Source organism: Varanus komodoensis, unplaced genomic scaffold (genome assembly GCF_004798865.1).
Source record: "Varanus komodoensis strain SLA01 unplaced genomic scaffold, ASM479886v1 scaffold18_1, whole genome shotgun sequence".
Classification (NCBI taxonomy): domain Eukaryota; kingdom Metazoa; phylum Chordata; class Lepidosauria; order Squamata; family Varanidae; genus Varanus; species Varanus komodoensis.
Genome location: NW_025335548.1, coordinates 2,017,489 through 2,044,238, shown reverse-complemented (window position 1 = coordinate 2,044,238; position 26,750 = coordinate 2,017,489). Strand labels below are relative to the sequence as shown.

General features: G+C 43.7%; 1 protein-coding gene across 1 annotated transcript in view; it reads left to right on the top strand.

Annotated features, from left to right (window-relative positions):
- The first annotated feature begins 2,342 nt into the window (after positions 1–2,342).
- PDE11A (phosphodiesterase 11A) overlaps positions 2,343–26,750 on the top strand; it is a 194,144-nt gene continuing 169,736 nt past the window's right edge. The window contains exon 1 of the mRNA XM_044427065.1: positions 2,343–3,170. Within this exon, the coding sequence (XP_044283000.1) occupies positions 2,343–3,170 (828 nt within the window). The remainder of the gene's footprint in view (positions 3,171–26,750) is intronic.

Here is a 26,750-nt window from a genome sequence, read left to right as displayed (position 1 = left end):
GGGTAGTTCCCAGAAAAGAACTCTGCACATGCTCAAATGAACCGTTTGTGTGAGACAATTTCATCCGTTCCAGTGCTGAACTATGGCACCAAGCACCGTTTCCAGGGGGCCGAGACTTGTGGAAAAGAGACTCCCCCCGTCAAGGTGCTTTTAAAATCCAGTCGCACTCGGGAGCTCGCTGTGAGCTAGCTAGGCTGCCGCTGAGAAGGGCTGACATCTCATTCATAAATTTCCGAAATCGCTTTCATTCACATCCCTGTCGAAGACGTTTTTCACGTGCGGAGACAGATCCATGGCTTCAGGTTCCCCAGCATTTTGCGTAGGCATTGATTTAGCCCTGAAATGTGCTCAGCCACGTGTGTGTAAAAATAGCTCCACGTCAGTCCGTCTCAGTGGATGCGGTCGGATTTTCGTCTCGCAGCAGGAGGCGGCACGGCAGCCGCGTGAGTCTGCCGCTCCTTCATCTTAATCGGACCTTGGGACCCGCACATTTCCAGGGGAAGGGAACCACGTGCGCAGCCGCTTCGGGGGAGCCTCCAGTGGAAAAGGCGGCTGGCACGGAAGCTCACCCCGTCTCTGTGAGTCTACATTATGGCCAACACTGTGGATCTGCGCGGTGGTGGAAAACCGGTACCCTACTTCTTTGCCATTCAAATTCCTGTCCTTCTAGGGAAAGGATGCGGTTATATTCTGAGCTCCAGCAAGCCAGTTAAAACGATCCTCCATACGCGATGAATTATTCTTGATGAGTAGGAGAAAGCAAGTACGCTACAATTCTGGACTCCAAGGCCACTCACACGTACTCGGCAGTAAATCCCACTGAAGTCACTGGCCATCAAGGCTTAGGCTATAAGAGGGATTCCCCGCTGAAGGAATGCATCCATCACCGCGTCTCCTGCTCTGACGTATGCAGTCACAGAGAGTAACATTACAGTAAGGAAAATAAACATCTCCAGTCAATCCCCCCGACTCCCAAACAAGCTGTGCACCTTGCACTCCCCTCCCCGTCTTAAACAACCCGGGCTTTCGCTACGTTAATTAAAAAGAGTGGTTAGAATCGCAGCCTTACTGGGAAGTACGTTCCATTGGCATCAGCCAGGTCCATTTCTCTGGAACTGCATTTAGAATCGGGGCGTAGAATTAAGGGCTCTCACGTTTTCCTCTGAAATCTATCAGACGCTTTATGATTTCAGCAGAAGGACGCGAGTCTTCTGTATTTGCATTTGCTGACGAACATATGCACAGAAGCCACATCGCATATCCTCAAACAAAGAGCCACGTGGTTACTCATCTTTCTCACACAAGGAACCTCTTTTTATAATTGTGTCTCCTTCACTCGCATTTAAAAAATTATGTCTCTCTCACAGAACTCCAAAATTTAATTATGAATCTAGCGACAATCAATGGCTGCTGAGCAGCATCTATCACGGAGTTTGCATTTCTTAATGGAAGCCCTGGAATGCGTCGAAATTGCCGTTCTCGAGCCATTAAACTACAATAATGCCGCGGTGTGACTTCCCTGTACTATTTAGGCTCCCGCTTTGTGACGGGGGCCGGAGGAGAGGGCGCTTTTGACCGCACAGCTTCACCCATCCCTTGCGTGTCCCCCTCCCCAACCCTTCATTCATTCCGCTGCACACACTCCAAGGAAGATCGAGTGTCGGCGTGATCGCCTCCAGAAGCAGAGGAGATGCTTCTCTCTCTCTTGCTCCGCCACCGGCTTTCGCTCTGCCTCCTCCGCCTCCTCCCCTCCCGCGGCTCACGCGTCCTCCCTCCCCGCCCTGCCTTTTCAGTGGTCGGCCGGCTGGGTTACGCAGCAGCCGCCGAGCAGGAGCGGCAGTTAGCAGAGCGCTTGACGTGCATCTCCAGAGAAACAGCGGCAGCCCCTTTGAGCAACTGGGAAGACAGGCGGGAGAAGCCCCGCAGGAGCCACCTAGAGGGGGCAGGAAGGGCGCGAGAACCGGAGCGGAATCGAGCAACGAGGCGGGGAGCCCGCGAGGTCGGGGTCGGAAGGGGAGAGCAAGGGAGCCGGAGCGGGGAGCCGCAAGGGAGGACCGGGCAAGGCGGGGGGACGGATGGCCGCGCGCGGTGGGTCCCGCCGGGCTCTCCTGGTTTCCGGGGGGCGGCGAGGAGCCCTGGGCACCTCCCGATGACAGCACGTGGCGAGTGACTTTCCACCCTGCGCTCGTTCTTTCTTGGGACTTCGATCGGAACAAGTGCGGCGGGTCCCTCTGCTCCTTGCTTCCCTTATGCTAACCGAGCTTGCGGCATGAGGTAGAAGAAGCACCAGAAGTTTGCGAAGGGAGGCCCTTTTTCCGGGGTGGTGGGAAGACAGAGAAGCCATGTCAGCCCCCGCCAGTTTGGACTTCGCGGCAGTGGAAAGTTTCCTAGACAGGCACCCGGAGCTGGTAGAGAAGTGGCTGAAGAGGAGAAAGTCTCCCCTCGGCAAAGCGGATCCCGCTTCTGGTGGCGGCGGGGCAGAAGGGCGCCCGAACAGCCGTGCCAACGGCGCCGCCTCGCCTGGGGGCGGCTCTCCCGGCGGCCGGGGTGCAGGCCAAGCGGGCCTGGAGGCGGCGGCCGGCGGGCTGCAGCGGCGGGCGTCGCAGAAGGAGCTGAGGAAAAGTTTCGCGCGCTCCAAGGCCATCCACGTGAACCTGACCTACGACGAGCACGTCCATGCCCGGGCTCAGGAGCCGCTGAGCAGCGCCAGGCGGCGGGCGCTGCTGAGGAAGGCCAGCTCGCTGCCGCCCACCACGGCGCACATCCTCAGCGCGCTGCTGGAGTCGCGGGTCAACCTCCCCCAGTACCCGCCCACCGCCCTGGACTACAAGCGCCACCTCAAGGAGCACAACGAGCGGCAGTTTTTCTTGGAGCTCGTTAAGGACATCTCCAACGACTTGGACCTGGGCGCCCTCAGCTACAAGATCCTCATCTTCGTCTGCCTCATGGTGGACGCCGACCGGGGTTCCCTTTTCCTGGTGGAAGGCGCAGGCGGCGGCGGCGGCAAGAAGAGCCTGGTCTCCAAGGTCTTCGACGTGCACGCCGGCACCCCCTTGCTGCCTTGCTACAGCACCGAGAACTCGAACGAGGTGCAGGTGCCCTGGGGCAAAGGCATCATCGGCTACGTGGCCGAGCACGGCGAGACCGTCAACATCGCCGACGCGTACCAGGTAGGGCTCGGCAGAGGCCGCGCGCTCCGCGAGCACGCTGGGCTTCACTGGCCCGTCCCCGGGGCGGCTTGCGTTGCAAGCCAGAAAAATGGCCCTCGCTACAATCCTAGCAGAATCAATTTTACGGAGCCAACTTATAAAGCCAGTTAGTTAAAGACAATCTCACCCTAGGTTCATTCAGTGTTTAGCAGCATGAGAAGAGCCCTATCCCAGATTTCCTATTTGGTTTTAAAACTTGGTGGTTGTGGTGGTGGGCATCACATTTCCTCCTAGGGTAGAAAGGACCATTGCAATAAATGGGACTTAAATTAGGCCCAGCAAATCCCATTCATTTCTGTCAGCCAGCTGTGGATTTTGTCACATCTTACCTTGTGCCACTGTCAACTTGCTGAAGCTAAGCAGATTGTAGACTGGTTGTTGCCCAGATAGACCATTTATGCTGCCTTGAATTAATTCCATAAAAGAGGTGCAGGAGATGGGATATTGCGGATTGTGCCCAGTGTTAATCTAACTTAAGACACATTAATTTAATAGGATCTACTCAATTGGGGCTAATATTGGATAAAATCCCTAAATATACTTAATGATAATGTTCCCCCATTCACACAAGCAAAGAAGTAAAGCCTTCTGTAGTTTTTATGCTCAAGTTAGTTAAAGAAGAGTGATAGGATGGATTTCCTTTCTCTTTTACTGCATGCCTAGGGAATTCAGATGAGAAGGACCCAGTTGGTTAAAAAAATAGCACCCAGCAAGGCAATTGATCACTTGTTTAAGTCCATCTGCCTTAGAGACGTGAAGGTATTTTAAGCATGTGATTGGAAGCTAGAGTTGCTTTGCACATGTTCCTAGGGCCATATGGCAAGTTTTTAAGCAGTTAGTGCACAACTCTCTGCTGTCTGCATTACTCCAGCTTTCCACCTCAGTCAGCACTAACCATTTTCTATGTTTACAACAGTTTTCTGTAAAATCCACTAGCCTTGCTCATGTGCAAACCACACTGAATGGCTTTAAAAAAAGTCTCTGCCCTTGTCTCGCTCTGCTCAATCTGGCAGGGATGTTGTGAGACTAACATTTGTCTCTGATCTCCAAAGAAGGGAGGGATAGAAATATAACCTGAGTTGGTGAAATACCTTCTTACTCTAAATTCTAATTTGAACCAAGTTCTTATTTGGCAACTGTGTTCAGATGTAAGGGGAAAATTAAAATTCTTGGGCACCAGTGTCAGATAGTTGGGTTCCTAAATGGACAAGAGTGCTTGATAAGTATTTGTGGCCTTGTCACTTCTAAGGATGAATTACAATTCTGTACTCCATAATTCATTCACATAAGGCAGGTTTGTAGTGGTGCGTCACTTTATAGTTTGGATTTTTTATTTTTTTTCTGGTTATCATGAAGAAATACAGACTGTAAAATAGCACATAAAGTTGTTCTGTGAATATGAGGCTTTTGATCGATTAGAACCCCTTCTTCCGTTGTCTGCCTGTGCTCAAAGACAGTTTATGAGCATGTTTATATAAATTGCTACATTATCCTTTTAAAATGGAAACAAGGCTCTGGCTCACCTGTGTATTGGTTTCTGTATGCATACAGCATGCGGAAAGTACATGCTATACAGGTACTTGGCACTTGAGGTTGCATCCAGTATTAATCCTACGTAGAGTAGATCCACTGGCCTAAATGAGATGGGATGCAAGTCTTCGTTTTCTCCACTATTGTATATAAAATCATAATAAGTAATCCCTCATGACTGTGAATAGGGAACTAGGTGATAGTAGTTACTCTGCTTTAATTAGCCAAAGTAGCAGGGTGGCTGCTGTGTGGGGCTGAGGAAGGCTCAGAACGGATGTTGCTGTAATGCTTTATTATAAATACGTGTTGACAGTACAGTAAAGAGTGGATGCAGTTTAGAATGCCTGTTCAATTAACGGGGATGTAGGCTGCAGTTTGTACTGTGGTTGTAGACAACCATCTGGGGACTGCTCAGCATTTCTCCTTTCTACAGTGTTTCTACAAGTCATGGAGGTCCAGATCTTCAAAAACTGGAGCTCTAAGAAGTAGTGGTCACCTTTTCATATTGAGATGGAAATATATGTGGAGCTTGGGTCAGCTGAGTTACAAATTTGAATTTGATGTGGTCAGTGTAAACTGAGATATGAAAAAAGGAAATGTCACTTAAGCTGCGATCGAAGACTTCAAGGGTAAGGGACCTCTTAGCTTGAGGGCCAAATTCAGTTTTGGAGAAGGGGTAGGAGGATGCATTCCATTGGAGGGTGGGGCCAGGGAGGAAAGGATGGGTCCAAGCCTAAGTAGGTAGGGCCAAAAATTCACACCCACTGTAGCCTAAAAATCTTTCTGCCTGTAACTCAGGCTTAGGAAAGGCATTTCAACCTTTCTTGAATGGAGAACACACTGCATAAAAGCCAGGACATTATTGTGACTGGGGAAAAGGAAAGGGGATGTTGCCATCTGAGGAACTCAGCAGGGCCAGATTCAGGCCCCGGGAGGCATGGACTTGGCCACTGGGCCTGGATTTTCCACCTCTGCTATACTAAGTTACATGGGAGTAAGTTTCACTGAATTCAGTAGGGCTTACTTTTGAGTAAACACATAGGACTGCACTGTTAGGACTTTTCTACATGAGGCTATTAATCTCTGTATCTACTTTTAGTTTCATTGCAGAACTGAGTTTGAGCTCCACTCAAAGAGCTTTTCCTTTTCTGCTTTTCTGTGACACAAGTTCTATGAAGAAATGTGCTGTAACCAAATAGTACAGTTAAACAAGTAGGTACATACCTGTTCTTTTGCTTTCAGAAATAATACCCCATTTTCCCTGCTTCAGAAAAATCTGGGAAAGTGTTGCCATTATAATTTTTTTATATAAATTTTATTAAAATTTTAAACTAATACTGAAAAACATCAAACATCACATACATCGGATTTACTGGGTCAACCCCCTACTACATATTTTTTAACATTCTATAGTCAAATTCAAATCAGTTTATAATAATTTGAAAAAATCTCTAAGTTTACGCCAAGTCCTGTTTCTCCAGCCAGTTATAGAAAAAATCCCAAGTTTGATAGAAGTCAGTGTCCTCTTTCTCCTTCAGTGATAAAGTCAATCTATCCATTTCTGCACAGACCAAGATCTTTCTTATAATCAATCCATCGGTGGGTAGCACCTCACTTTTCCAATATTGAGCAAATGCAATCCTCGCTGCTGTGATTATGTGTAAAATCAAATACATTTCCTGTCTGTTAATGTCTTCCGGTATGATGCCTAACAAGAAGACTTCAGGTTTAAAAGCAAAGGGTTTTTGTAATATTTCCTCCATCCATCTATGTATTTTAATCCAATACTTTTTTGCATTATCACAAGTCCACCACATATGATAAAAAGTACCCACTTTATGTTTACATTTCCAACATCTATTTGACATATTTGGAAACATCTTAGCTAATCAACTTGGTGACAAATACCATCTATAGAACATTTTATATAAATTTTCTTTATACGAAGTTGCTAATGTTACCTTAATATTTCTTTCCCATAGTTTTTGCCACTTTTCTAGTTCAACATTAAATCCGAAATTAACATTAAATCTGAAATTTTGTGCCCATGTTTTCCTGTCAAGTAAAAAATCATATAATCTTTTAATAATTTTCTCATCTGTTTTAAGCATCACTTGATCAAACTCTGTTAGGTCTTTGTGAAACCCCCATGCTTTACAATCTTTAGCATATCTCGATTGCATCTGCACCTTATACCACCAGGAAATATTAAGTCCCTGTTCTTGTATTTCTTGATCCAGTTTCAGGCCACCGTCCTTATCCAAAATACCGTCACATCTTATGATCTTTTCAAAGTTCAGTACATTTGGATATACAAAAACTTCCATAGGTGAAAGCCATCTTGGTAGTTTATTATACACTTTTAACTTTAGTTTTTCCCACACCGACATTAATGATCTTCTAATAAAATGACTCAGAAAAGACCCGTGCGACTTAGCTTTCTCGTACCACATATAAGCATGCCAACCCATCTGCAAGTCATGACCTTCAGCCATTATAATTTTTATTACTTTGCATTTGTACCTTGCATTTTTCCTCTTGTGAGAAATCCAAGGTAGCTTCCATAGCCCACCTCCTCTCTGTTCTGTCCTCACAACGATCTTGTGAGGTAGCTTATGCTCAGAGTCAGTGAATGGCCCAAAGTCACCCAGTGAGCCTCATGACCAAGTGGGACTAGAACCCAGACCAGCACTTTAACCACTACATCACACCTTTTTTTGTTTGTTTTATAAACAGAAGTGAAACTGGAAGGTCACATTTTGATCTAAAGAATCCATAAACAGGCATGCATAAGGATTGAGTGAGCAACATATGTGCCCTATTCTCCCAGTAACAATATTCCAGGATAACTTCCCCCTCTCTTCTTTTCATACACTCTGGAAAGCTGCATTGGGCCCACAGGGAGAGTTCATTAGGCACTGTCTGCAGGAGTAGGACAGAAGAGGAGCCCCGTTGCTCTGGAGGTTTCTTGGAAGCCCACAGAGAGGGCACAAAAGAATAGCCCTTGGTTGCTGTTGCTTCCCAGAAACTGGTATTCAGAGGCATACTGCTTCTGAGCAGGTGTTTTCACTTAGTTACATATTTGATAGATAATCCATGAATCTGTCTAACATCTAACCCAGTGGCCACCCACACGTTTTTGTAACAGTAAATTCCATAAGCTGTGCAATGAAAAACTTTCTTCTGTCTTTCCTTATGCTATGCTAATAGCCTCCCTTGGGTGACAAGTTCTGTTGTTTTAAAAGAAGAGGATCAAAACAAACGAAACAAAAAACTTGTCCGCTTTCTCTAAACCATGTATCTGTTGTATACCCCTCTTGTCATTTCTCCCCCCAAAACTGCAAGGCCTCAATTTCACTTTAGTTTTCCCTCGCATGGAAAGATCTCTAGTAATCCCGTTTGACTTTTTCTGTACCTTTTCTAATATGATTTTTTTCCTGAAATAGGTTCATCAGAACTGTACCCATGATTTGAAAGACGTACAGATCTTTCGAAGGAATTAAAACACTGACTGTTTTATTTTCAGTACTTTTTCTAAAAGAACATCCCTAGTATGAAAAGTAATGGGATTTTCTGTTGTCATTGCTACTACATGGTGGGGTTGGCATTTTCCTTGAGCCATCCACTGTGAAGCAAAAATCTTTTTCCTGATTACTCACTGTGAGATCAATCCATACATCATTTGTTAGGATTTTTTGCCCCAGTGAGCATCAGTTTACATTTACTTACACTGGGCCTCAATTGCTTCTCCCACCCCCATCCACCATGTTTGGAGAAACCTTATAAAAACTCCTGATAGTGCCCTGGATTTTCACTCACTCTAATCATTTAAGGGACAATCCTATGGATGTTTAGGCAGCAATATGTCCTAACTTCCGGCATTGCCCAACTAACACCTTTAATCTACAAATTTGGCCACTCTACTGCTTAGTGCTAACTCCAGACCATAGATCATTTAACATGGGTCTCGATGCAGATCTTTGTTTCCCTCCAATTTGAAAACCATAAATTCTGCTTCCTGTTGTTTAACAAGTTACATAAGAGGACTTGTCCTGTTGTCTCCTGACACCTGAGTTTGCACAAGAGCTTTCCTCTAACACAGTAGAGAACTTCTGGTGCTCTAGATCAGCCTCCCCCAATCTGGTGGTCTTCAGAGGCATTTGGACCGTAACTCTCAGAATTCCCATTCAGCAGGGCTATTAACTGAGAATTCTGGGTGTTGTAGTCCAAATGTGTCAGGAAGGCCCAAGGCTGGGGAAGGCTGCTCCAGATGCTTTTGCTTAAAATTTCCATTAGCCTCAGTCAGCATAGCTAATGCTGGAAAGTGTACACTGAAACATCTGGGTGGCCACAAGTTACCCACTTCTGTCTAGCAAATAGTAAATGGTAGGCAAAATATTCACTCCCTACATAATACACTTGCTAGTCTGAAAACAGTGAATGTAGAATAAGCCCTTATCATGCTGCTTATAATTTCGGTAGATAAAATGGATATATATTGATTTGTAGGAGGCAATATAAAACTTGAACTCACTTTTACTGATTTTTGGACAGGCTCTATGTGAGAATCTGGGAATCCCTGTTGCAAGGCATTTCATTTGGAGGCAGAGAGAACAGATGGGCTGTGAAATACTCAAGACTAGGATAAGGGGCGGGAGGCAATATTTAGTAAACCAGCATTATATGCATCCCTTGGAAATACCCACATCTAGTGCAGCAAGGTCACTGATGTAGTCAGAGCCTGAGGATTCAGCCATATGTCCCTCTTATTTCCCAAACTGGAGCAAGATTCATTTTCAGTAAGGATTGTTCAAACTCTTACAGAGCCAAAACCAGCATGCTTTGAAACTACCTAACGGATTTGGACTTTGAAACTGACCAAGAATTCACTTTGTAAAGTTGTGTTCATTATCAGAATTGCTTTTATTTTTTCATGTAAGGTAGGCACTTGGTCAATTTCACTGTTTTCTTTTTATTTAATTACCTCCCTCCCTGAAACCTAATAATTAGGTTTAAGCCAATCTCCCTTTTTACACCAGAAAAATATGCAATGTACTCCAGTTACAAAGAGGAATCTTATATGAATATGGAAGAATTGTAGTGTTTAATTCCTAAAGTCAAACAAGCCTGAGACACTTCACACAATCTGAGCATGTTTAGAAAAACACATAGTCCTGCGATTCCCAGCATTCTCCAGCCAGAACATGCAAAGGACAGTGCTCTTTGTTACCCAGACCCAGGAAGATGGACTCTGCTGTATGGCAATTAAATGCACTCTCCTCAAATATCCTAATTTTAAGATGATTTGATGTATTTCAGGACCGAGCTCTGCCAGCATCAAGCATGCTGATGACAGGGCTCAAATAAAAAACATATTTTGGTCTTAATTGTTGGGGACAGGCATTTGATCATTTCTTTCCAACTGCCTGTGTGGCTAGTTCCTCTTTATATTCTCACATAACCTGTGCCATATGATTAGCACAAGACTCAGCCTCCCGAGCAGCTACTCTGACAATTAGATTAACGCAGGGGTGGGCAATTTGTAACCCTCCTGATGTCATAGCATTGTAGCTTGCATCAGCCTTGGCCAGCAATCCTAATGATCACAGGTGGTGGCTGGCGTTGCAGTTCAACATCTGGAAAGTCACAAGTTGCCCACCTCTGGATTTTGAGTCCCATGGCTGCCAGCCATGCTGGTGATAAGACAAGCAGTCTTTCTGACTGGGAGTTCTTATAGAAATAGGGTGCAGCCTTTTACCCTCTTGACTGCTCCCACATCTGTTCTGCATAGATAGTGAGCGGAACACAAGAAGAGAATTTAAGAGGCCTCACCTGAATCCACAGGTGCAGGGAGCCCTGCACAGAGCAAGCACTGAATTAGATTAGAGGTTCTTGCTTTTCCTGTTTGCATTGTCTTTTAAATATGTTTTAGCATGTTCATTCAAATCAACAACTTTTTCTTGGAAGGCCATTGCTGTTTTTCTGGTATGCTACCTAATCGTTTTTCTCTGAATTTCTTTTTTTTTAAACAAATAGTAGTGCACAGAACCTTCATTTAAGGTCAAAAACACCCCACTCCACACAGGCACAGTATTGCACACAATATTCCGTTTGAGGGTCAGGCATTGATTTTTATCAATTATCATCATTTTCCTTACTCTGCTCTTCATGCGTCTTTGACAACATCTGCCCATCATAGTGATGGATAATGTTAGGCTCAAGGCTTTCTGAAGCACATGGTGCACCAGCATAATGCTGCATGAAGCACAAGGAAGGACAGGAGAAGGATGGCCAGAATGAGCACAGACAGATTCAGTGTCAAGAGAGCTGAGCTGCCACATTACAACAAACTTTATTCATTGCATGAAAGATCTGATTGTACTTTCTCTTTAATGATGATTTAAAGCTTGCTTTTAATGGAAAGAAAGAGGTGGCAGAGCAGTGGAAAAATGATGCATTTGGTTTTTGGTATACAAACGACAATGCTTATTTTATTCATTTAGGTGTTCTCAAATCTTGTCTAAAAAGTACGGCAACTTCACTTATGAAGAAACATGACATATACATTTAATATGAACAAAACTAATATCTTGGGTCTGAGTTTCTTTTCATTTTAGTAAGGATATATGTATAAATTGGTTTATGGTTTTGTATGTCATAGGAACACTTTATTCTTGTAGCCTCATGCTAAATATATTTGCATGGAAATACGTTTTACTCAATGAGTCTTCATCCAGAGAAAAATGCTTAGGATTGCAATGGGCTGTGTCTGCTATGCCAATGTCCTCTTGGAAGTAGTGTAATTCAGGCAGGATTTTATGCATGTCCAGCAGCAAAGGAAAATTTACATGATATAACTTTAAACTGCAGAGAATGTAGCAATCGTGACAGCATACTGTCCTTGCTGTGTGAACCATTGTGGTGAACCAAGCCCAAGCCCAGTTGCTGACGTACACAAAGAATTACCTTTTAGACCAAGCACACACTGGCAAACAGCATGGAAGGAGGGCTGAACAGCCCAACATACCATTGTTCTAGTTCTGCAGCTCATCAGGGTGAGCTCAAATGAAGAACCCTCAGGGGAAGGAGTCACTTCTTCCCGCTGGAATAATGCCCCCGAGAAACAGGTGGCTGTGGTGGACTAAGGAAGATACCAGGATAAGTCTCAATGGTAGCTACAGCTTCTTCCATCAGAATCAGTAAGTCTGTGTTTTCCCCAGTAGCTGATTAGGAAACATCAGGCAAGGGTTCCAGTCCTACCAGGTGGAAATGTAGAGCTGAGGCAAAGTCTATATTTTGCATGTCCAAGCCAGCAGCAGTCATCTCACATATTGAAGAAAATAAGGCAACACCAACACCTCACATCAATCTCCTAATGTTACAGGAGAAGCTAGAATGGGGTTGCATCATGTGGCATCACCCAGTGGCTTAGGCCAGGAACAAAGAAAGTTGCATAAGGACCTGTAGTTTACCAGACCTGCACAGGTTCTGTACACATGAGGTCCTAGGTTCCCACCCAGGATATAGTGTTGCTCTAGGAAAGGCTGGGAGGAACCACAGGTGCATTTGCGAGAGGGTAGTGCTAGAGCCACTTGTTAGATGTGGTGCATGGACCCATTGCCTCATGTAGCTAATTCCCTGGTTCTTACATGCTTGAGACTGCCTTTCATTTGTCCAGCCCTCTTCATCTCGTCCAGCAAGACCTATCCTATATTTGTTTGATTTCTTGTGGCTGCTATTGCTTTGATAGGTCATTGTTTATCTCACCAATGTAAGCAGGACATTTGTGAGCTGTAGGCAGGTACCTCTTCATCCTTGCTTGAGCTGAAGTGACAACAAGGTGGGTCAGATGCAGATTCAGAGTCCTTGTGACTGAGTTGCAGTAGTGGAGAACCTGCCAAACACCCCTCCCTCATCCTTGCTGAAATATCTCATGACATGAAACAAGAATGGAATATCCCCATGCCATGCATCCCATCATCCGTATAAGTGTAACTGTCCAAAAAATTATTTGGAATCCTATGATCCATTGTAGCTTCATAGGCAGAGCAGAAGGGAGTGAGAGGAAGTAATTTTCATCTCTTTGCTAAGCCCAATAAAGATGCTTTAGCTCATGCTACTGCTTTTGCTGGGGGTGGAATCAAAGACTGCGAGTGTTGAGGATCCCAACTGAGCCCTCCTCTCTTCATGTACCACTGTCCATTTTTGACCCCTGCAGCAGTAGTGCCATGGTTCGAATATGTTATGTCAGCATAATCTTGATGTTAGATTGGTGCAGCTAGTGCTGTTGTCTCCTTAGGATCCACCCATGTCAGGGACTTCGTTGGTAGCCTGTGGTCTTCCAGCTGGTGAAATGGACCTTTGAACCATACAGTTAGTGCAGTCTTGCATTCAGAGCTGAGGTGTGATGACACATGTGTTTTAGATGAATGACTAGACATCATTCCTTCCTGGAAATTACTTATGTAAGTTATGTTTGATTCCATTTGTTGTACCCCTCTAAAATAAGGATGTTGTTTTTAAATGGTGTGAAAAATGCTAGCTTTTACCCTGCAGGTTTTCAATAAGCCTCACCTTATATACCTGCTCCTGGTAGATACATGGCAATTGACAAATATTGTTTCAGTAGGAGAGTTTCTAACTGTATGTACAGACTAAAGGGGCTAGAAAAGATGCTGTGATGTTGAGCAAACACGTTAGAAACAGATGTTCCCTTGCAGATCATTGTTAACATCCACAATATGCTACTTAAAAATTAATAGCAGTTGTGGTGATTTTTTGACAGTTCCTTTAAAGCTGAATGAAGGTGATTGATTATCTGTAAAGTGAAAAGTCATCATTCATGCTTTGTCAGAACAAGATATGGGTGTGACAGAAAGAGATCATGTTTTAACTTCTTATGTGGAGAGGAGAATAAGCACATTGAAATGGAAAGTTCAGGTGTTTAGAAAGGATGCTTCAAGTTAAGACATTTCTTTAAGTACACAAATATTAGTAGTTCTTAAAAATATTTCTCAGAACTTAAACGCATTTTTAGGAAGGAACATTAGTGTTTGATATTCAATGTTCTGCGGGAAAATGGAGAGAGTGCATTTGTCAGAGTTTTATTTAACCATCTGCTTTCCTTCTTTGGAGCCTAACCAGACTGTCATTGCAATCAATGGAGGGCTTTACTGTTGATTACATTTGAGTAGAATTGATTTCCTGGTGGTATATGGAATGGCTTGAAATTCTGCTGAAGTAAAGAAGAGTAGAAAACCCTGATGTCCTGGTAAGAGCAAGTCCTAGTATACTTAGGTTCCAAACACCACTTACAGTTGTAAGAAAGCACTCTTTCATGCCAATATGGAGATCAACTTGATTGCAGATCCCTGTTGTGTTAATTTATAGAGAGAGGCCAACCTGAAGTCTCCCTGGACACTGGTTATTCTGTCTTCAGTCCAGCAGCAGTTCTGCATAGCTCTGTAAAAGAGGTTGGAATCCTGCTGAGCAGTTTTTTGGGAGCAGGAGCTGAATTCTTCTGTGTGTGCCAAACAGCTGATGGTCTTACGTCAGCTACACAATAAGCTGCTGGATCAGGCTACAAAACTGCACACATAGCACAAGTCTTTGCAGATGATTCCCCTTTCCAGTTAGGAATATGCATGCATGCAAAGAGGGCAACAAGAGTAGTCATAGTTGGGCACCTGCAAAGGGTCCACATCCCAGCCAGGGCCCACTGACAAGAGCTCGCTGAAGTTGCTGCTGCTTTCCACCTTTGCACCCTGCTTGTTCAGCAGCCTCTTGTTCTGGCCCAGACAGTGGTAGTGCTGGGAAGGAGGAGCAGGAGATGCCGCTGCTCGCTTATTCCTTCCCTGTCTGCCCATCAAGCAAGCAGGAGGTAGCAGTGATGAGGAAGAAGAGTAGAAAGAATAGCTGGTGACAATGGTGGTGTGCAAGTAAAAGGAGGAGACCCTTAGAGGGAGTTTTGCCCAAGGGCTCTCTCAAACCTGGAGAAAACATTGCAATTAAGGCTAATTTGGGGCACATGGCTTGGACATCTGCCTTCTGTTTCCATATGGATAAAAGATGTTGTAGTCACTGCAGGAAAAACTACATATTACATGCACATGTGTGATGACATCCTCATTGTCCTCTTCTTCTTTTGCAGGAAAAACTATTTTGGGATAATTTCATTGGTAGTGGATTAGATGTAGGGTGGGGCAGTAGGGAATACATCAGGTGAAATCCAGTTGTGTCCATCTGCTCATGAAATGACATGCACTGATGGAAGAGATTCCCTCTCCTCTTGCTGTACTGCTCCCCACAAATCGACCCTAAGGGTTTGGAGGACTCCCCAAAACAGGTTTTAGAGATGTACAGCAGGTTGTGGAGGGGAGGAAATGTCTCTCTTTGTGTGAGTGGAAGTTTTTTCCTGGGACCTTGAAAGCAGTCTTACTTGCACCCTCCTTAAGTAACTTTTCCACTCTTGGGATTTTTAACTATTTGTATTTGAATACAGCTGTCATCAAATCCCATTCCCAGGATGCTGGTTCTGGGGGGCTTCAATCTCCATGCCAAGATTGTTCTGACTGGGGCAGCTCAGGACTTCATGGCCTCCATGGCAGCCATGGGGCTGTCTCAACATGTCATTGGCCCGACCCATGAATGGACACACTCTGGACCTGGTTTTCTCGACGGGGCAGGAAGAGGGTGATCTGAAGGTGAGGAATTTATGTCTGACTCCCCTGTCATGGTCAGATCACTTCCTCGTGAGGTTTGAGCTCAAGAGCGGCTTTTCCCTCTGTAAGGGTGCGGACCCAATTGTGTTGGTCCGCCCCCGGAGCTGGATGGATCTGGATGGATTCCTGAAGGCCCTGGGGGATTTCCCGGTTGATAAGGCTGGTGCTCCTGTCGATGCCCTGGTTGAACTATGGAATGGGGAAATGACCAGGGCTATTGACACGATCACTCCTAAGCGTCCTCTCCCACCTGGCGGAGCCCGTTCATCCCCCTGGTACACACCTGAATTACGGGCGATGAAACGGGTTGGGAGACATCTAGAGCGTAGGTGGAGGAAATCACGGGATGAAACTGACCAGACACACTTGAGAGCTCGTTATTGAGCCTATGCTGTGGCAGTGAGGGCGGCGAAAAAGAAATTCTATTCCGTTTCCATTGCCTCCTCACAATGCCATCCAGTGGAGCTATTTCGGGTGGTACAAGGGCTGGTTCATCCGGGCCCCAAGAAAGACCCTGTACTGCCCTCGACGGCCTGCTGTAACGACTTTGCCAAGCATTTTAAGGAGAAAATTGCTCAGATTTGTCACAAGCTGGACTCCACTAGTGACTCAGCCTTCAGGGGAGGTGCCAGTGTTGCTGTCTGGTCCAAAATTGATGGATGAGTTCCAGTTATTGCGGCCTGATTATGTGGACAAGGTGCTTGGACAAGTACGTCCCACCACCTGCTTATTGGACCCTTGCCCATCTTGGCTACTTAACAAAGCCAAGCACGGGATAGGGACCTGGATCCTAGAGGTTGTCAACGCCTCTCTGAGGGACAGCCGGGTACCTGCCCCTTTAAAGGAGGTGGTAGTCCGGCCAGTCCTAAAGAAGGCATCCCTGGATCCAGAGATGGCCACCAATTATAGACCAGTGGCCAACATCCCATTTCTGGGCAAGGTGTTAGAGTGGGTGGTGGTGGGACAACTCCAAGCACTCTTGGATGAGACTGATTATCTGGACCCATTTCAGTCCGGCTTCAGACCCAGGTATGGTACTGAATCTGCCTTGGTCGCCCTGTATGATGACCTGTGCAGGGAGAGAGACAGGGGGAGTGCATCCCTGTTGGTCCTCCTGGACCTCTCAGCGGCTTTCGATACCATCGACCATGGTATCCTTCTGGATAGGCTAGCGGGATTGGGACTAGGAGGCACTGATATGCAGTGGTTCCGCTCCTATCTCAATGACCGATTCTAGAAGGTGGTGCTGGGGGACTATGACTCTGCGCCATGGCAGTTATGCCATGGAGTTCCTCAGGGATCCATTTTGTCCCCCCTGCTATTTAACATCTACATGAAACCGCTGGGAGAGGTCATTAGGAGGTGTGGGCTGCGGAATCATCAGTACGCTGATGATACCCAGCTCTGCCTCTCGTTTTCAACCAGTCCAGGTGAGGCAGTGGCTGTACTGAACCGGTGCTTGGCCAAGGTAATGGGCTGGATGAGGGCCAATAAACTGAAGCTCAATCCAGACAAGACAGAGGTCCTGTTGGTAGGTGCTTCGGGCTTCGGGGTGGGGGACCTTGACCTTGTTCTGAATGGGGTAGCACTCCCTCTTAAGGACAGGGTCTGCAGCTTGGGAGTGCTCCTCGACCCAGAGCTGTTGTTGGAAGCTCAGGTAACAGTGGTGGTGAGGAGCGCTTTCCTACAGCTTCGGTTGATCCATCAGATGCGTCCCTACCTGGAGAACAATTGCCTGGCGACAGTGACACATGCGTTGGTTACTTCCTGATTAGACTTCTGTAACGTGCTCTATGTGGGACTGCCCTTGAAGATGGTCCGGATACTTCAGATGGTGCAAAATAGAGCTGCCAGTTTGTTGACAGGGACTGGGCATTGTGCTCATATAACTCCAGTCCTCCGTCAGCTTCACTGGCTCCCCCATTGAAGTCCGGGCCCAATTCAAGGTGCTGGTTATCACCTATAAAGCCCTTAATGGCTTGGGACCTGGTTACCTAAAGGAGCGTCTGCGTCCATATGTACCCTCCCGCCCCTTGAGATCGGCGGCAGAGGCCCTTCTCCAGGAACCCTCCATGAAAGATATTAGGAGGGTGAGTACCCGGAAGAGGGCTTTCTCTGTGGTGGCACCCAACTTATGGAATGCGCTCCCCAGAGAGGTCCACCTGGCGCCGTCATTATTTGTTTTTCGGCACCAGGCCAGGACCTTTTTATTTAAACATTATTGTAATTGTTGATTTTATTTATTGATTTTAAATTTTTATGCCAGGAAGTCTCCAGTATTTTATGCATTTGTATAGATCTATATTTGTTTATGCGTTGGAAGCCGCTCCGAGGCTTATGTGAATGGGGCGGCATACAAGTATTCCAAACAAACAAACAAATAAATCCCCCCTCCCCCCCAAACATCCCCTGCCTCTCTGGCTTATCAAATAATACTCTGTCTTCTGTGACTTAGATTTGGCCCCATGGTCTTCTGGTTGCTGATGCATAATAAAGGGGACAGCATTTAGCCAATTTCAGAGTGAAATTGTGTTCCATATAATTGGTTTGGCTGTACAGTGCCAGGAAATTAATATGGCTTTCTTCTTTCTATTGCCACCTCTGGCACCTCTGGTCTGTTACAAGACAGGGTGTTAAACGTCAGTCACTTGTATGCACAGCTCCTTTAGAACCAGGTAACACTCACTTGGCTGGCCCAGATAGTTGCTTTTTTTTGCCATGATGGTTCTCCAGGAGGTGCCAATGAGGCCTGTTTGTGCCTTCCACAGAATGAGGGAGTGGGGGAATTCTGTGGGTTTTGGAGTGAACTGTGTAACTTCAGAGCACATTCTTGAATGTTCCCTGCAAAATAATCTCTTTGCTCATTAAAAAACAAAGCAAAGCAAAGCAGCACAACAAAAAACACAACAGTGCTAATTTTACGAGCTGAATCAAAATGGTTACTCTAGTTGATCACCCTCATGTGCAGTGGCAAATTGGAGCTGATGTTCCAGTTATTTTGGGGGAAAGGGGGTGGGGAACCGAACTGTTTCATCCAGCAATGGTGAGCGGGGGGGGGGGGGCATTTATCAGAGCAACAGAAGCTTCTTTTCTCCTGTGCCACCAATATTTTTCTTGTTTAATAAGCCACCCTAACCTGCAATGTGTTCAGAGGTAATGATGGGTAGCAGCCTCTCTCTCTCACCCTTCTCTCCCTTGGGTCTTCACACAGGTATCCTGGGGATATTACAAGAGCACCCCCACCTCCTTGCCAAAATCATAAGCAATTTTGTGCTTGTTTTATGACTTTTTTGTCCCTTAAAAAAAGATTTTCCTTCAGACTACAAAAGCAGGTCTGTTCATCAGTATACCTTCTTGCCAACTACAACAGTAAGAATAACAAAAAGGTTCCTTAGAAATCCCAGCTTAAAAACAGAGCTTTGCAGTTTGACAGCTCAAAGAGCAATTATCCCTGTCAGTGAGATCCCTGCTACTTTAGTCGGTTCTCAAGACGCTAGCGTCCTGGGGAGACTTGTAAAATTCAGGGGAATAATTCAGGGGTCTGTGGGGATACATGTGAGCTCCTCCCCAAAATGGCCACCTGTGGATCCTGCTGTGAAAGGGGTGAAAAAGCCTCCCTATCCACAAGCAAGGATCAGTCATGGCTGTGGAGGCATTTGTCAGGCCTTCTGATAGTGTTCAAAGGGGAATTAACTTATCTGTATGGTCAAGCTGGCACTAAACAGGGTAGGTACCTGCTGAACATGGCCAATAGTCGGGCAGCCTTTACACAGTGCCCATTTGATGTACCTGATGTGCACAGTGCTACGCTGGAATACCAGATTTGTGGAAATCCGGACAGAGAATATTTTTAGCAATGGCTACAAGTATTTGCAAACATAAGGGGGACTTTTTTACAAACAAAAGTGGGAGACCAGAGGCAGCCCCTCCAAAGTAATGCTGGGGTGTCTTGCAGAGACTGTCAAAACAGGCTTTGCAAAATGCACCTTAAGCGCTGCCCTTCACAATCTCCAAAGGGGGAAAAAGTAAAGGGAAAAATGGATGTGGCAAACTGAAAAGGGCTTGCAGCTGGGGGAGATGTGAGGACAGCTTGGTGCACCTGTGATGTCCCCGGAGATACCCATGGAGGGAGTGAGGGGGGAAGCATGGATCCTGCGACTCCTAATGTGCCCAAATCACTTACCAGCCACATTGGGAGTAGAGTGGCTTATAAGCTCCGCTACATAGAAAACCCATCAGTTATGATTCTCACCTGTCTCCATCTGTCAATGGAGTCCTTGGAAAAGACAAAGTCACTGTAAGCTGTTTTTTAAAATGTTGCTAGTGAGGGGAGCTGCAGCTGAAGGCTTCCTCTCCTCTCCTCCACTCTTCCTGCCTTTAAAATTAAATCTGTGCTACTTGAAGTTCCAAGCTTCATGGCTTAAATTTTAAATCCAGAAGGAAGAGGAGAAGGCAAGAAAACTATTGAAATGACCACCCACACAGGTGGTGACTTTTAAAAAGTAAAGAGGAAGTTGCAGTGGATCTCAGTACCCCCTGCAACAGCAGATGAATCTTTTCCAAATGGCTCTAATGTTTCAAAGGGCTTTGTTTTGGTCTAAATTCCCATACTGGGTGAAATGCAGCTCCCTGCTATTTTTGTTAACGTACAGGGAGTGTTTTCCTGAAGTGGAGAAGCATTCAAAATCACACACCCCTACCTGAAACCTGTTGTGGTACAATCTACCATTTCAGCTGTCTTCTACCTCATTTCACTGTATGTGTGGACCAGGGCAAAATTTCTGGGGTGAACTTAACAGTTTGCTGTTTAAATAATTTGCATCTATTCTGATAGTATAGGTACTACATCCCTTTGCTGTCAGGTTCTGCTAGAACTGAACACAAATTGGATAGATTCCTATTCTTTATATTCTTTAAATTGGGTATTCTATACATAAAAGGAAGCCATGGGCAGATAGGAAATATATTTTATTGTACAGGGTAACAATTACTTATTAGCTGTCTAAGTGCTGTGCTTCTTCTAGTATGAAAGAGCTGTTAAAAGAAGGTCCTAGAAGGCAAATGCCATGTTTGAAAAATTTGAAGATGTTTTTTATCCAGTAGCTCTTTATAAGTAGATAATAATGGCAGTGCTGGGTCCATTCAGGTAGTATACAGTTGTTCTCTAAGCACAGAATGGCAAGCATTTTGCAGACTAAGACGAGAGTTAACCTGAAAAGTAAATGAATGACACTTTATTTAAAAACTCTATGCAGGTAAGAGAGTTTACCACATTACATATATTTATAAAGAAATGGGGAAAAATGAAAAAACATAGTTCTTTGCACAGTGCAAAGAAAGCCCCATTTAATTCAGTGGGACTTATTCCTTGGTATGTATGTACAGGGTTGTAGCTTTAACTATATATACATGTTTTAGAAAGTTATAAACTATTGTAGCTTTAACTATTTTATAAATGTTCATTCATTCTTCTGTTTAGAGAGCTTTAACTATCAGATAGAACAGAAATGTAGTAAACAAATAATCACATATTACTGTGATTAATCAGATTTTGTCTTATTCTTTTGTATAGCTTATATATTTGTCGTCAGATGTATGTGTTCAAGAATCTACTTGCTTTTGTCTCAAACCATGTGACTTTTTGATGTAGTGTCTCAGATAAATGGCCCTACTCCATATATGTCATCTCATGCTTTCCTTTAACAGTCAGTATTCACTTATTTAAATAGTTATATACTGCTCAACAAGCTTATGATAAAAAAATCCATAATTTTTAATATGAAAATAAAAATCTGAAACACAATACAACATTAGCAGCAGAATAAAACAGCAGTAAAACTGTTAAGGATACTATCACTGCAAAAGTTCTAATATTGTCAAAGAACCAAAAAAATAAAAAGTTTGGTGTCTGGTACACAAAAGACCATGGTGCACTTCCCCACTGGAGAGGGCACTCCATACCTGGGGTGCCAACAATGTAAAGGCCCTTTCTCTGGTAGCACTTTCCTAGACCTCATTTGGCAGGGATACCCAAAGAAGAGCCTCACGGTATTGGAAGCATATTGTATGAATCATCAGCATTATTAATATTATCATTATTGTATTAATATGAATCATCGTCATAGCCATTTTACAAAAACGTAAATAGTGGTGTCCATCAAGCCATATGACTTTCAAAGCTGTAAGTATTGGACATAAATGGAAAAGATAACAAAGCATCATGGAAGTCATAGTTTTTTTAGTTTCTTGTTTCCTGCCTCCTCGAAGTTAATGGCTCTACTATTTCCTCCTCCATCATTTTTATTGCCCTGGCATTCAGAATACACCTTAACAAAGAGAAGGGAGGCAGAGAACAATGGTGTGTAGCCAGTTCTAAAACAAGGGGGCATATTATGGTGAGTAGGCTTAACAGCACAGGGTGCCTGAGCTTTCTTTGTTGGGAATTTAACATTCAAACCTTTGCATACTGCGTGGGAGTTGAAGTAAGTGGGACTTGCTTCTGGGCAGACATGGATAAGCTGAGGCTGCCTGTACTTGTGCCGTCGAAGACCAATCAGCATTTGCAGTCTTCTCACTAGCTTGTTCTTCTATATTTCTCAGAGAATTATTGATGCAGACTTAGGTAAATTTACTTCTTAAAAACACTAAACAATTTCCTTGATGCTACATTATTAAATTGAACCTTAACTAAGGGATGTATTCTGTTAGGTAGCTTCACATGGAGCTTTTCTACACAAGAATGTTAATTGCTGTATCAAGTTTCAATTTCTTTATGGAATTCAGATATTAACGTTCCATGAAGCACTGATCCTTTCCTGCTTTTCTGCTTTGGGTGGAGCTGTGACATAGCAGGACAACACAAATACATCAGCACATGCAGCGTAATTAGAAAGTCTATCCTAATTTTCTACATTCTGAAAGAAAAACTAAAATGGGAAAGTGCTGTGAATCCTGAAAAAACAGAAATGAAGTTAAAGGATCATGGTATTGTCTAAAGGAATGAGGAGTATGGAATAAATGCCTCATGTAAAAAACCTAATGGTCATCTAAATGTACAGCCTTTGTTAGCCTAAGTTGCTAGGCTTGCCTTTCTTTAGAGTTTTGTTTCTTTAAGTGTTAAATCTCCAAGTGGATAATTGATGTGTTCTTATCTCCTGTTCACTTGCTTTTGGATGGGTGTATGAACACTGGGGATCCATTCAGCATGCAGCCATGGAGAGACGGAGAGGCTCGTTTTGATCTGTTGCTAAGTAGGTCAATTGCATATTTAGCTAAACAAACAAACAGTCCCTTGGCGGTTTTTTTTAATCAATAGAGGAGTGGTTATTGCAGGACAAACAAATTTAGCAGACAGAATAGAGCTTATATTTCATAGTGTGCATGCAGCTGGAGTGGTGTGGGCCAGTGGTTTGTGATCCGTGGTATTGGAGCCGCGGTAGGCCCCTACTTTTTCTGTGATGTATATTATGTAAATACCCTTCAGGAATTTCATGGAAACGGAAACACATCTGAAACATTTTGACAGGAGCATTCCTTCTGGGCAGTATCCAACACTTCCACTGTACCAGAGGGCTCGCACAACAGGAAGCTAGCGTTGGCTAGTGTAAGGAATCAAGTCTACTGATTCCAAAAAAGAACAAGTCAGTGAAGTTCACAGAAGGTTCTTTGACTGGTAGAGAGACATAAATAAATAATAAATGGATGTTTCAAAAGAACCTTAATTAGACCAGCCTCTTATTTCAGCCAACTTTGTTTGCATGCCTTTTCCACAGTTTAATGTAGGAGCAGCAGTCAACAGTCCATTTTTATCTTTAGTGATGGTGTTGCAATTTCTCAATGCATATGGTAAGCCAAAATTTTCACATTTCCTTAATGTATGCCTTGGGTCGTTTCCCAGCATATGTCACTGCTACCCAGATGGAGATAGAAAGAAAAGGTAAACCATGGCAAACACAGTGCAATCAGCAAAGATTCAGGTAGAAAGTACAGAGGACTTAAGAATTGTAAGTCTTGTATGCCTTGAAATGTAATGTCACAGGCAACCCTCAGTAGGAGGCATAGGTTTTAGCTTAAATGTAATAAGCAAACATTCTTTGCTTATTACATTTGGAGATACAGTCTTTGGAGATAAACAAAGCAGAAGAGTTCTGAAGTGATTCTGACATGGATAAAACCTCAACTATATAGGAAGAAAAGACAACAAAAAGCTATTTTAGCATTGAAGCTGACCTTTAGTTTAGTGAACTATACTGAAAGACTTAAAATGTGAACATACAGTGATGAGAATGGAGGTCACAATGTCTCGCTTGGACGTTATGTTTCTTTGGATGATGGTAATGAAGAGATCAGAAAGAACCCTCAGGCTTGTCTGCTTCTCAGCTCACATACAAATTTCCCTGCCACTTTCTTTTAATTGTTTCGATTAACTGTAGTTTTCTATGATGCTCAGATTGGTTATCGCTGATGTGATTTCCCCAAAAGACTTTTGTTTCAGTTTTTACAAACTCATTTAAAATGTAGTATCTGATGTGACGGAGAGTAGTGGAATGAATGAGGTATTCATTTTATTAATTTCAGTACTCTGTGTAGGACTAAAATTGAATTGTTGTTGCTAGTCGTGAAGTCGTGTCTGACCCATCACGACCCAATGAGCAACATTCCTCCAGGCCTTCCTGTCCTCCACCATCCCCCGGAGTCCACTCAAGCTCACACCAACTGCTTCGGTGACTCCATCTAGCCACCTCATCCTCTACCGTCCCCTTCTTCTTTTGCCATCTATTGTGCCCAATATTAGGCTCTTCTCCAGGGAATCATTCCTTCTCATTAGGTGGCCAAAGTATTTGAGTTTCATCTTCAGTATCTGGTCTTCTAAAGAGCAGTCAGGGTTGATCTCCTCCAGAACTGACCGGTTTGATCGCCTTGTGGTCCAAGGGACTCACAGGAGTCTCCTCCAGCACCACAATTCAAAGGCCTCAATCCTTTTGCGCTCAGCCTTCCTTATGGTCCAGCTTTCACAGCCATACATTGCAACTGGGAAAACCATAGCCTTGACTATACGCACTTTTGTTGGCAGGTTGATGTCTCTGCTATTTAGTATGCTGTCTAGATTTGCCATAGCTTTCCTCCCCAGGAGCAAGCATCTTTTAATTTCTTGGCTGCGTCCCCGTCTGCGGTGATCTTGGAGCCCAGGAAAATAAAATCTGTCACTACCTCCATTTCTTTCCCATCTATTTGCCAGGAAGTGAGAGGACCAGATGCCATGATTTTAGTTTTCTTAATGCTGAGTTTCAGGCCAACTTTTGCACTCTCCTCCTTCACCCGCATCAAGAGGCTCTTTAGTTCCTCTTCACTTTCTGCCATGAGAGTGGTATCATCTGCATATCTGAGGTTGTTGATATTTCTCCCAGCAGTCTTAATTCCAACTGGTGATTCATCCAGCCCCGCCTTTCTCATGATGTGCCCTGCATATAAGTTAAATAGGCAGGGCGACAGTATACAGCCTTGCCGAACTCCTTTCTCAGTTTTGAACCAATCAGTGGTTCCGTGCCCAGTTCTCACTGTTGCTTCTTGGCCCACATATAGGTTTCTCAAGAGACAAATAAGATGGTCTGGTAGTCCCATCTCTTTAAGAACTTGCCACAATTTGTTGTGATCCATGCAATCAAAGGCTTTAGCATAGTCAATGAAGCAGAAGTAGATGTTTTTCTGGAACTCCCTAGCTTTCTCCATGATCCAGTGTATGTTGGCAATTTGATCTCTAGTTCCTCTCCCTCTTCGAAATCCTGCCTGTACGTCTGGTAGTTCTCAGTCCACATACTGCTGGAGCCTAGCTTGCAGGATTTTGAGCATCACTAGGCTATTAATTGTAAAACCAGCTTGAAGTGGTATATAAATACAGATAATAGATAGTTCTTAGATGGTGCTCTGATTCAGATGTTATGGACAACTTAAGTTATATCAAAGCATGGAAGGGAGACAGTAGTTTGTACAGGTGAAGTAAGGAGGGTGGGTATGTTCCTATCTTGAATCACATTTACAGCATTTAAAAAATTCTGCTAGGACCCTCATCAACTTTCTGCCTAATTTACTTCACAGGCTGTTATGAGGATAACAGAGGAAAGGACATGTAGAATATCCTGAACTTGGGTGGTAAACTTATTTAGGATGGGGGAGATGTCCCCCCACTCCACTCTTCATAGGTTCAATGACGTAAGAGTCCAAAGTCTAGACAAGGGTGGAATGAAATTTACCTAAACCTGTAACAGGCCAGAGAGCTTCAGTATGGGAATACAATAAATAAATGCATAAAATAGCTCAAGCAGACTTATAGAATGCTTTTCCTTTGTCCCCTGCACTCTAATAGTTGGCTTTTGTTTAAAACTTTCACATGTATCACACATATTTTTGTTTAGATGAATTCCACATTATTTCTTAGTTTAAATTTTTCAATGATAAATTCTTTTCAAAGGTTGTTTTGTAATACATGAAAACAATGCTGGTTTGATAGGCTACATTATTCATAAAAATAGGGACTTGAGTTAGAATGCCTCTGACATTCTAGATAAATTAGTAAAAGTGTAGCAATAATTTGGGAAATAAGTGTCAACATATTACATGTCTAAGTAGCTAATCTTACTACAAACAAGGAAAATGAATAAAGGCTGTATAATTCCTCATGGGGATTTTGCAATCATTTTAAATATTACTGAATTTTAATTTAATTTGCTATGACAAATGTGTGCTTCCCCCTTTCTTTATACAGTTTTTTATTTTAATAAATATATCCCATGCAGTTATAACACATGTTGCAAATACATAGCTTTTCACTATTAATATTATTTACCTTGTTGATTTTCCCCCTCAAATATATTAGTGAAAAGCCTCAAACAATAAGAGGCTAACAATTTGAAGATTTATCTGCATTTTGACCCAGGAAGCTCCGTCCAGTGAAAGATACTTCCCAACCAACTTTCTATCCCTAACATAGTAAGATGTGATTAATTTTAGTCCCTTTTAAAACTAATGTGGGATGCATAATCTTTTTTATTTAAACATCATTTTAATTGTTAAAATATATGATCTGGCCAGGGCAACTTCTTCTCCCTTCTCTTTCCTCCTCCTATATTCTTTATTTACTTATTTTATACTGTTAATTTTAATTTTATATTATTGTATCTCAGTGTATTTTTTGTATTTTTGTATTTATTGGTAATTTATTATGTTCTATTGTATTTCAATGTATCTTATTGTGTTGTAAGCCACCCCTTGCCGAAGCCTCGGGGCGGCTTAC